Genomic DNA, 12,958 nt, shown 5'->3' with positions numbered 1-12,958 from the left:
TAACAACAGCTATCTAATTCGTGACTTCCTACCTGTCCAAGTTGATACACCTGTCTAAGAAAAGCGGCAACTTCCCACCTCTACCTGTAATAAGAGGTGTACAAAAAGATAGTTGTCTAGACAAGACGGGGACACAATGAAGCTACAGAAAATATATATCTACTCAACTGTGCACTCATCTTATCTCCGGACGACGTAATTGCATCGTGGGGGAGGACTAAAGTCGTCTTACACCTGCACAAGTTTAATACTTGCCCCATAATTGGCTAGCTATCATTAGATGTCAGGACGGTACACTAAACGACATTTGTTTCCTCTTGTGTCCAGTCTCGAAAAATAATATCTTTCGCAACACCAGGACCGACTAATCGATCACCTATGCCACATCCTGCCGCCATTTCTTTCGTGCATTTTTCTCCACCCCTTCATTTTCCCCCTCACCTGGTGGACTTCATAGAATCGTTCGAGCGAAACGTTCCTCAAGTAAATTACACTTTGCCTTTCTTCTACATTTCTTCTAATTACTTTTCCCGTACGAATGTTTATGCAGTGTTGAACCTCAATCCCTGGGCATTCGCCTCTCAGGCTAATATCCTTTCTTCCCCCGACCCCCTTTTTTTTCTGATACTCTCCTATGTCTTAACCTGACAATGTGGCGTAGAGTGTTGACTGGACCTTAGACCAGTGTCTATAATTGCTATTAGGGTCTCGAAAGATGAAGCAATAAAAAAAATAATACTATCAACTTCTTTTATTTTAAATCTATCAAAGCATTTTTATTTCTCCCGAACCAAATTTGGGTATGTAAATCTGCACGAACATTTACTTTTAATCGACTAAAAGAGTTCTTAAGAAAGAACTTACGGAACTAGAATTTGTAAAACAAACAAAAAAAAGCTATGCAATCAAGATATTTTAAGAACATCTCATGACAACAGAAATAGATCTCTACTGAAAGATTAGTGGAGTTCGAAATTTTCATAGAAAAACTAAAACTCGTTCGTTTTAGAATAAACAAACGAGTAGAAAAAAATATATATTGAAAATACAAAAATCTTAAACTCTAATAATTTTAAATCAGAAAAAATATAAAAATTTTTAAAGTCAGTTGTTGTTTAGTAGATAACTGGCAATGCTCCTTCCATAATAAACTTATTCTAGTTCCGATTGTGAATTTTGATTTTTGTTTCTTTCGTTTGCAGCAATATTCTCTTATATCCGCTGTTTTATAACACGGAATTATTAAAGAAATGAGTTTTTTCTGAAAGCATAAAGTGCAGTCTACAAAACCCTTCAGAATTTAGATTCGACCGGCTGCACGTAACGTAAGCTATATTATTTGAGAAGATGCTAAATAAAAAAAAGGAAAAAAAGGAGAAGTAAGAAATTGCAGTAAATGCATATTTGGCTTTCCTACTTGGCGATAAAATTCGAGTTGCAAAAACATCCCGGGAATTAATTCGTCCGATAAATTGCAGTTCAAAAATAGAATCGGCATTTTGAAGGATTCTAGTTATTAATAAAATACCGAAAAATGTTTTCGCCCGGTTGGTTTTATTATTATGGAGCTTATTGGGATGAAGAAACTAGTTGAAATCAATTTTGTGTACAGGGATGACTGGTTATTACTTTATTTGGTAAACTCGGATCGGACATAATGCACAGACCGGGCCGGTTAAGAAGTTGAATCGATCTGGCCATTGATTATAATCCGGTTAGATAAGGTGGGCATCAAAAATCCTCAACAAACAACACCGGAAATGAATAATGCTCGGGGGTGGAAGTAATGGGGATCTTACGGGCACGTTCCTGCACATGATGGATTCAACATTTACTACTGGACAGAAACTGTTCCAAACAAATCGGTCCCGGGGGATGGGTAATTTCCCACTCGCAGCACCCGGTCCTTGCGCCCAATGTAAAAATTCCACCGCAAATTCCAACACAAATAAATGGAGAAATCGGGGTGATCTTTTTCTCCGTGTTGTACAGTTCGTAAGAGCGAGGGGGACCGAAGAATGGGGAAAGCGATGAGAAGGCAGCGGTAAAAAGGAAGAGAGAGATTACCTGAATGGATATTTGCCGAAAGAAAAATGCAATATCCAGGAGAAAATTACATCTCGGACTTCACAAGGATTTAGAAGAACCAATCTTCAGTCGGCCGAGAAAACTAGGTTTCCATCACCGGCTATAGCAGACATGCAGTTTTGTTGAATGTCATACCGATAACCAATAACTTTACATTTTTCTAAAAACTAATTATCGTTCGTCCCTCCGATCTTTTGTTCCAAAAAAAGAAGAAAAAAAAGCGCCGTCGAAATCATCCCGAGGTCGAGTATCGGCAACTTTCTATGTACATTATTTACCTGTTTCGATAGCCGCTACCTATACAAATAATAAAACTTGGCTGCATTCTACCGTAAAAGAAACAGTATAAATAATTCATCGGATACTTTATATTCACATCTTCTATTTCGTCCTCCCTGATATAAATCACATAAAAAATTGATAAATTTTTATGTTTTAGAATAAATTTAAATTTTATATTTTAATAATTTTATATCTGCATAATAAGGGAAAATAATTACTGATGGATCTCCGCTATCCCGCCATCCGATCGATATACGGTTAATTCGCCTTCAGCAATCGATTGATTTTCGTGTTAAGTCCTGTTACTCGCGAAATGTATGTACTGTACATTTCGAATTATTTTTGTGATAATAACAAAACGGCGATTTTAAAATCTTAATTAAACATGCCGATTGATAAAATTATCAGCTGTGTTATTAGTTTACATTATTTGCACGATAACCCGATAGTATAGTAGACAAGAAAGAGAGTCCAAAACAGAAGAAAGTTTGATATTTCGTCACATCAGACAGTTTATTACATAGCTTAAGCATACTACAAGAACTGTGATGTAAAAACCTAGAATTTTTTAAACAATATACCAAAATAGAGCCGCACACATATAAGTATGTATGAAACAATACCTATGTCTAATAATATTAACTGAACATGTTTGATATGGTGGTACAAAAAATCAACAATCTTGATGATAAGTGCAGACAAAAATCAATATAAATAAACAAATGGTTTTTTTAGAATGGTTGTTATTGCCTTTAGGCAAAGTTTCGCCGTTCAAATACCAAACGACGGTTTTTTTCTCTTATTAATTTGTACTTATTGACATTAAGAAGATAGCGTTTTTATAACAGATATCATGAAAATCTGAACATTTTTTTTTGTTTAATTTGTTTATATAAAGCCCTTTGATGTTGGACCTGCAACGTATTTGACACGAGGTGAATTCGACTGGTAAAAGACCGTAAAATAAAATATTCAAAGCAGCAACGTAAAATGCTAGGATTATAACAACATTGAATCGACTTTTAAGATTGTTGCACACGTACGTATATACAATACAAGAAATTACACACCTGCTTTCTGATAATCTACACTCATTCTTTGCCACTGGGTCCAAGCAGTAATAGGAACTTCGAATGCAGTATGAGGTAGAGGACATCATGTTTAGTTTGCTAGGACCTCAGGTGGTTATAAAGAAGAACCCGACCATAGCGCGCCCTTATGTTTAGCAATAAAATACCAGACCTAACACACGCTCACAGGTGCACGTCAAAAAACGGGGTACCCTTTTTGTTATTTTATTTATTTTCCTTGAAAGTCTACTCTCGAATAAGATTTTTTAAAAACATGACCTTATCTCAGACAACTCAAACTGTCTTTTAATAAGGGAGTGTGTAGGCAAACCACGAGAGAGACTGCTTTAAAAACGTTTATTTAATTTTTAAAGAGATGCTTTATATAAAAACAATGTCTCTGGTGAATAAATATAGATACAATGAATTAAAATTAAATTTTAAATTGTTGGTGCACCTTGTGACGTTTGAATGTCTCACTAACGGGCACAGCTTAACAGAGGCAGTCGGCCGACGGAGAGAACATGTTAGGAACTTCTGTACCAAATTGTACTTTGATGGCATACAGCATTCATATGGGTTTGTCTATATAGTAGATGTATATATAGTTTATATTTCCCGCGTTCTGCGTATTGTGCGGAATATGGATGGCCCTTTTAATCCAGGAGCAGTCTCTCTCTATCTTTATCTATTCTCCCTCCTTAATAAATTATTCTTTATTTTCTTGAAATAAAGATGTTTATTTATACATATGTATATTTATATGCATCTGTAATAATATTTTTTATATAATATTTATATATGTCTATTTATATTTACTCTTTAAATGGAGATAAAAATAATATCCTGGAATCATTGCACTTTTCCCTTGATTTTAACTGAGAGATATTGTAAAATAAACCACTTTTTACATTAACCATAGATGAGATTTTTTATAGAATTTTTGAACGAGGAGAACTCCTTTTTTCAAACTCATCACGGGCAAATATACTTCCGGAATACTACAACCCATTATTTACTGACAATGCCAATGTTTGGAGAGTTTGGTAACAGCCCCAGAAAATTGACTGGACCTTGTGCGAGTGCGTGCTGGACTCACGCCCCACTATTTTAAGTAGGAACTTGAACCACTCCTCCCAGAAGGAAAAAAAGGAGAAGTGAAAAAGAAGCGATTGAGAATGAAGTGTTGGAGAAAGATATAACCCAACGAGGGCAAGAGCGACCTCCCAGTTCCAACACGCTTAACACCTCCAAAAATATAGTACCGGGCCAGAACTGGAGAGATCTCAAATGTCCAGAATGCCAACGCCAAATGACTATCCCTGGGTGCCTGAGTCTTGCTTTTCTACCCCTTCTCCAAAGCATGCCCCACTCTCAATCATGGTGGTGGCAGTGTGAGCACAGTCTCCTTCTTTCTCTCTCTCTCATCTGCTTTCGCCCTACGTTATTCATAGCGACTAGCTCTACAATTGGACAATCAGGAACCACGTGACTACCACACGTGTCCACGTTGATAGAAACATACAGACGGGTTTTGTCACCACTGAAGATTCAGCTTCCACTTTCATCCAAGTAATATTTTTTTATATTTAAATCTCTACGTGCATCGACGAATTTCACAGAAGAAGGAAAAAAGAATAACGCAAGGAAGGAAAAAGATCTTTCCGTTATTTTTATTCTTTTTTACCCGACAGGTGTCTGCCGAGAATAATAACAAGAATTTTTACTCTTCGATGTAGAAAAAATGCAGGAACTTTCAACCCGGTCCATTTGGTGAGCATCAGGAACATGGTGAAACATTGACGGCAGCTGATGACCGTTTTTGTAATGCTGGTTGATAACGTCTTTGAATTGAGCTTGGCTCTCATTTGCGTGTTCGTATAGCAAACACGACAATCAAATAAGAATCCATGATCAGCATTGATAGGCAAAGATTACAATTTCTCTACAATGTATTCAATAATATCTACAAAATTGACTTGTAGAACCATAGGATACCGATAAAGAACAGTACCCAATTTATATCTACTTTTGATGAATGGATAGACGACTAGCACTTATCACATAGACTACGTCACGCACCAACGGGGTATTGGGGTCGTATTAACAAAATAAGAATATAAAACAAGAGAAAACTACATTAGTAGGTCATGACGTTCAATGACGTCATATGATTTGAGTCATGAAAGGAGATCGAAATTTCTCGGGTCTCAAAGACCGTGTCTATTCATATACTGTATATATTATATATATCTCTACGACACCACACTATTGTGGGGTTTATTGCAGGCAAATGCTATACTGTGTTGTCTTTCTTGGTTTTTAAAACTTTCCTCCTCCTGTAAGATGTCGTGGCAAGCGAAGTGACGAAAACCACAGGCAGATATCTCCCCAAAAATTGTTCCCAATCCAACTATAATAATAGGTCATTAGCCTGGATCCATACACTAAACTAACAACCTCACAATATGAGGGAGGAAGATTATTTTCGAGGAAGCTTGTAGCTACAATAATAACATGTGGCAAAAACATTTATGATTCTACAATTTGTTTTGATCCATCTAAGCTCGTCCAGTATCAACGGGGCGCGAATGAAAAACGTCTGTGGTGTGCGAGGACAAGTGAAATGGGGACAGGCGATGGAGGGAGGAATGGTAAGGGTCATGGTTTAACCAGCACCACAGTACGGGAGAAAATTTATATAATGTAGTTATACTACTTGATCCAGCAAAACGTAATACACGACAAAGACATTATTGCCTACGACGATTAAAAAGCATTACAGCCTAGTGGCTTCTGTTGTTAGGGTAGAGTCACCTGAGTAACACATCCCGGATTTAGATGTGGGATCGAACATGTCCAAAGATGTATCGATGCCCTGTCCACGAATCACATTGTCAGGTCCCATACTCAGCCTAAGAGTGGCGTCCAAATCGGTTCTAAAATCCTGTTGGACACCAGAATTGAACAATAAGTCCTGAAGACCGTTTCTTGTGGGATCAGAACCAGCGTCTAACGGTCCTGACATGGGGATAGGAGGGGCGCTTGAAGCTGGTTGTACTGCCGACGACGATTGTTGGACACTAGGTACCACCGTACAGGCTGGAATGGCAGGCGCCGGAGTGCCCGATAGACCAGCCAACACCGTCGATGCTGCCGTTGTAGCTATGGCTATGGACGACGAAGATTGCATCTGTTGATTAGAGAGATGTTGAGTCATCTGAACGGATGCTTTCTGAGCCGCTTCTCTTTGCATCTTCTGAACTCGCTTGATGTGACGATCCATATCGCAGTGGAACTTGAAGTCGAGAACCGTCACAAATCGCTCACGACATGCACGACACTCAACATGGATCTGAACCAGTTTTAGCATGGCTTTTATATCGCCGATGGCTTTTGTTGGAAAACACGAAGCTCTTTGATGATTAAGACATAACACTTCGGCTGGGTAAACCATTTGGCATTTCTTGCATACGAAACCAATGTCGACTTCGACCTCGACTGCTTGATGGAAATCTGGATCTGGTATTCGGCCTTTCAAGTCTGACAAATTCTTTCCGTCCTGGGTGATCCGGGCACATGTATTACCTGTCTGACTTAATTTTTGTGTCACCTCTGATAATGCTGCTGGAGGTAACTGCAATAGGGACAGAGGAGTACTGTACATATTAGAATCGTACAAAAAGCCTGCCGGAGGAGAACCTACAGAAGACAAATAAAAAACAATCAATTGATATATAAATTCATTATTTCCTTATCTAATCATTTATCTTTATTACAATATAAATTTACACATTAATACAAAATAACGCTTAAGAGAACAATAACTCATGTAGATATTTCTTTATTATCGTAATTAATTAAGCAAGTAGTTCTTAGTTAAATTTTAAAATAAATCTTGCACGAGAGAAATTAATTCAAATGTAAAATTAATAATATTCCCTATAAATGTAAATATATTCAAATTATTTGCATCCAGTATAAGTTGGTTGGAAAGTGGGCCTTGGGGGTTAATTAACTTTTATAATAAATAATTAATAAAAAATCATTTCATTAATCACATTAATTGTAATTAATTTGGAATTATAAATAAAAGGATGTGATGCGTTTTCAAAGATTGCTTTGTGTATATCTAAGTAAATAATAGAGTTTTGTTGATGTATAGAATTTTTAAGCAACAAAACAAAAAATAGAAAAAATGTTCATCACGTATTTTTCTCTTCAGTGTTGTCTCAAAGAAATAAAACCACTCACAGATAATCAAAAAGTCTTTCTGACAACATTGACTGATCGCTTGATTTTAGTTTCCTCATTCTTATTCCAACTTAGTCTAACTCAACGACTCTGGTATCAAACCATAGCGCAATCTGAAAACTTCCACGTCATGCAAACGTTTTTTTCTTATTTTTCGTTTGATGCAGCTATTGGGCGAACATTCTACAAATCCAATTAATAGTCAAATATGACGGTAACTACCTCGAAAAAAAGCATTATCGAATATAACTGGCATGCCGGATCGAATTTAACTGTGCTTTTCTGTAACGACGCTCGGCTATCCAGTTCTGCTCATCCGAAAAGCGAAAATCACTTCTTTCATAGCAGATCTATTAAATCTGTCAGTCGTCAGGTAATTTATAATATCGTTGTAATAAATCCCTCCCAACTGCCTAAATCCTACTTTTTCTTTGAATATGCACTATCTGGAATGGCCCAATCAATATTCAATGCCAAGAGGAATTTAGAATGCATTTTACACGTTATTAGTTGATTTGATACCGGCTGTAATGTTCCTGGCGATAGAAGTGGAAGAAAGAAATGGCTGGAAAAATATAAAAAGAAAAAATATCCTCATTTGCTTTAAAGTTTAGTGGATACAGACATCAATTAAGTTGGAAACTAACTCTCATTCTGCTTGCTCTGCTTAGTTATACGCAGAACGCCTCTCGGAACGTGGGTGTAGGAAGAAGACTTTTGAAAGAAAGAAAGCGAAAAAAGAAAGAAGAAAATTCCCCAGAGAATAGTGAAAGGAGAGATGTTCTTTACGGAACAACGTAAACTGTTCTGTTTGTTTTTCTGATTTTTTCCCCCGCGTCGGTGATTTCTCTTATTTTGTTTTTATAAGTTTAAAGTTTTTGATTTGGCTCTGTCAAGCAAATAATGGACTTATCAAACGAATTGAGGTTGATAGGGTGCCTCCTATTCCGATTATTTATTTAAAACGTTAAAGTTATAATTGCACTCCGGTCGAATTATTGAATGATTTTAGAAGATAAATAAAGGAAGTTCGATACAAGAAGTGCAACAAAGACAGAAAGAAAAAAAAGAAACTAACAAGAGTAATGAAGGTTAACAACTAGCAAATTTAATTACCTAACCTCTTTCTGAAAAGAAACGAAGCGGGAGTACAAAAGAGAAGGCTGCACTATCTTTTTGATGCTATTCTAATAACTTGATTCCTTTACAGTCGAGTGTTCTCATTATGTCTTTAATTGTGGCGGCCGCTTAATGTATCCGCATTAATAACAGTATAGAAATCCTCCGGTTACGTATTAAACCAATTAACACTTTAAGGGATTGTTTAGCCTCAGCCAGACGACGGTTAACGAGATGAAAAGTGCAAAAAGCATAAGGACACAATCCAGCGAGTGGCTGCATTAAAACAGCGGGACGATTGTCCGGAAGCAATAATTATTTGTGTAATGACTGCTAGTATTAATAATTAGTATAATTGTCTGCTGTAATTACGACAAAGTCAGCTCATTAAGGAAAGACTTATTCGCTGTTAGCTGATAGTCCTTCAGACATATTGGCACCCAAAACATCCCTGCGCGTTTATGGACATAATTAGCCATCTCTAGCTCCTAACAATTTCCATGCGTATTAATTTATCCTAGTGGGAATTGTAGATTCGTTTCCAATTATCTAGTTTATTAATACAATAATACATCTTATCTTCTAAACATTTCTTGACTCGGTCCGGATATATAATGAGTTATTTGATATTTTCCCACCGTTCGACTATACGTGCCTAATCAAGTAGAAATCTCCTTCCTTCGTCTACTTTGGAGCGCCGAGACTCGATGCGACGTGATCTGCTTACATCTCTGCTCTATGCGGCAACCATTTTGAAAGTTAACCCTATTTGTATCGGTCCTATCCGTCACACGTGCATAGGCCATTTTCCAGCAGATAAGAAGACGTATACCTACTGCTGAGTGAGGAGGAGAAGCCAGTTCTGTCTAATGGAGATGGCCAAGCATGACTAGCGACTGTGATGAGGTTAGAGATGTTCTGTAACCACGTAAGGCGTCATGTAACGAGCTCGCATGCTCATGTTTGCCAAAGGACAACACCTGTCAGGTGTATAGAGACAGTGATAAAATGGGAGTGAGAACAAGAAAGCCAAACTGTCAAGGTCGTTAATTTACGATCAGACGGAGACGACAAGAGAACTAAATCGCGCGTATTAACATCTAATGCTTCATTTCGATGCTACTTTTAACGAAAAAACATTACGTAATTCTTTAAGCAATTACGTTTTTTAATTGAAAAAAGTAGATGTATCAAAAATACGTCGTCTTCCCAACCATCTTCTACAGATTCGAGAATATAACACGTGTTAGTTAATTAAAACTTGAAAACGAGAAGAAATAAAAATATTTTCCCAAGACGTCCGGGTAATCTTTACGCAACGCAAACTATTATCGATCCTCATCTTATATTAGCTAAAGAAATATGAAAGAAGAAGCCGGACGTTCGACGTAATGGACTCGTTATGTGACGTCACAAATGGCGGAAGTGAGCTTCTTCCGGAAAGGTGAGAGCCGAGGAAGTCATTCCGTCTCAAAAAGCTGATGCGTCTTCATCCATCACTGGACACCCTACCACTGACGTCATAGTTCATGCACCCTGACTTTTCCATTTCGTAAGTGCGACTCTCTGGAATTTGGTTGTAGTCACCGGAGCGTGATGTAGTAGAATAGAAAAAAGCGAGCGAGTTTCATCTTGAGTTGGTGATGACCACACCGTTTTGCTACTTCCCACTTTTCAACTTCTTTTTTATCGTGTCAAAGAAGCTAGCTCAACTAAAATAACGTATATAAATGAAGTATTTAACCTAGACGCAGAAAACGCGCTGCACCACGAAGAGATAGTGGCAAATTAGTCTAGTTGTTGGAAACTGCAGCTAGGTGGCGCGGCACGTGTTCCCTGTCGGTCCTCCAACATTTGATCTATTATACATCATCCGCCCCTTTACACCTTTGAAGGAAGTCGAACGCGGAAATAATCGGAGATGAATATTCCAGACCGACGGGTTAAGAAGAAAGATTACGAGTCACCCTCTCTGCATTCATTGGGATGGGATGGGATGGGACCCAGCGTCCTATCCGGGAGTATTTTTTTTATTAGTTTCTTCTCTAAAATTAAGCTGCATCAACGATTGTCTCGTTAGGCAGCTTCTGTAGCAGGGCAAGAGATTTGTAGATGAATCATCATCCCTTATTCCGATCGGAAGTGTACATTCTCCCTGGGGTGGGGGTGTCGGGATCCCGTGCCAAGGCTAAGTCCTCCTTAGGGGTAGAGTGCAGGAAAAAAAGAGGCTCCACCAGATGTCGACAGTTGACGCGACCATCAAAGTAAACCTCCGTCTACTGGATGTGCTTAATTCTATCAAATTTATTTTATTAGGCAGCCATTTCGCTTCGGCCAAACAATCGTCTTTACTTTAAATATACATAATTTCTATTGACGTGTAATCAATTTTAAGTGCGCATCACGTGACCAAATAGAAAGGGAGAGGGGAAAAGAAAAACTGAACAGACCGGTCCGAGAGTAGCCATGCACCATCCATACTTACAAGGACGAGACTTGACCCGTCTGCCATATCTGACGTCATCCCCTGCGAGCCGCAATCTGTTAAAGCCACTAATGATTCCTCAGGCCTGAGCAGGTGTTGGTCATTAATGTAATTGTCGATGAGAGTTCACGTGATGCGTGCAGTGGCTGGAGACTGGGAGAACTACACATATATGGAGCGTAACAAAAAAATCAAAAAAATCACGCAATATACAACTCGAACACCTTCCCACGTTTCGAAGACACGTGTATAGCGTGTAAGTGTGCAGATTTGTATCGTTTTAGCGGCTGGTGTTTGGTTCTCGGTGTTTTACCGTATTCTGCGCGTCCGACTAAATATATACTATCGTGATGTCGTGACTAAACCGTTAGGACTGGAGGCAATCGTCCTGATTAAATCTTTACTGCCAGTTCTTTTCATCTGGTTGCTTTGTTGCCTACGGTAGAAACACTTTCTATATACTGTGTCCTATATGGTGTGCGTGAATGGCAACTTTTTCTAACTTCAGTAAATGTTTTTCATGTTGTTTCAATTGTTTAAGGACATGAATATGAAAATATTATATCGATCGAAACGAAATTTATAAGCGTTATTGAATTTTAAACAATTCCATTGTCGGTCTTAAAGCGGGGATTAAACCGGAGATATTTATTAAGTGGTATATAACGTCGAGAAAATAAAATTCTAAATTGAAGTAGGCCATGTGGAAAACTGGAAAAAAGGAGGAAAGAGGACAAACAGTTCATTTTCCGAAACCAACCAGAAGACGTTTCGGAACGAGAACAAGACGCCTGACTAGTCAACTATACCTCCCTGAGTAAATCCAAGACCACACTTCAACCCGCGGGGGTCTATGACAAGAAAATATTCTCGAATTCGTCCCCTCTTATTCACCCCTCTACCATTTTCAGCACGCGTCTTCCTTCCCGTCAAAACCCCTCTGGGCTGCACGGCATCAAGCTGCACCGAGATTGAAAATTTTTTCCATACTCCAAACTATACCCTGTAGTTAGAATTCCGCAAGGTAGAGACATTCTAAGTGCTGGGAGATTACGGGCAGTATTGCTCGTGCATGCTAACATCCCCGTAGCAGCTTTTCCATGATGACCATTTCAATCCGGCAAAGCTCCAATTAAATTTTTCACTTAGACCGTGACCGGATTTCCCAATGAAGTGACCATACCAGTAACGGTAACAAACCTTTCTATAACATGCAAATCTTCAAAACACGGACAAAGGTCAAACTATGTGTCTATCTCTTTGTCTACACTAGCTTTTATCTAGTCCGGCCATCAGGTCTGGATTCTCTGCCGCAGTCATAAACATCGCTGTCTAAAAACTCTACACTTTCGGGCCAAGTTACAAGGTAAGTCGATTAGCTTCAATCCAAACAGACTTCTCCTCTTGATATCTTTTCGTTCCTCCCCCTCCTCTGTCTGTTCTTCTCCTCCCTTTCTACATCTCGACGCCTTGATATGTGCAGTGCCCTCGTAGCACTTGCCTTCACCGAGTATGTTTTGTTTGATAGAAATAATAGTCAGAGAGATTAACTGCGTTTGAAGGATTCTCCAGAGTATTGTAAACATTCCTATCCTTTTCCTATCTCTCTAATTTATGGACTACGCCAATTAATGGCTCCTCTTTTCGAGTTTTCCATACA

The 12,958-nt window shown here is 38.3% G+C and overlaps 1 protein-coding gene across 9 annotated transcripts in view; it reads right to left on the bottom strand.

Moving 5' to 3' along the window:
• Positions 1 to 3,438: 3,438 nt before the first annotated feature.
• The window catches only part of LOC136978758 (zinc finger homeobox protein 4-like), an 89,936-nt gene continuing 80,416 nt past the window's right edge, over positions 3,439 to 12,958 (bottom strand). For all 9 annotated transcript variants that reach the window (XM_067274579.1, XM_067274580.1, XM_067274575.1 and 6 more), the window contains one exon: positions 3,439 to 7,142. In XM_067274579.1, coding sequence (XP_067130680.1) covers positions 6,220 to 7,142 — 923 coding nt within the window. In that variant the 3' untranslated portion in view covers positions 3,439 to 6,219. The remainder of the gene's footprint in view (positions 7,143 to 12,958) is intronic.

This window comes from Centruroides vittatus, unplaced genomic scaffold (assembly GCF_030686945.1).
Source record: "Centruroides vittatus isolate TY-2023 unplaced genomic scaffold, ASM3068694v2 contig_549, whole genome shotgun sequence".
Lineage (NCBI taxonomy): Eukaryota > Metazoa > Arthropoda > Arachnida > Scorpiones > Buthidae > Centruroides > Centruroides vittatus.
Note: the sequence above shows the minus strand (reverse complement) of the source record. Positions and strands in the feature narration are given on the sequence as shown.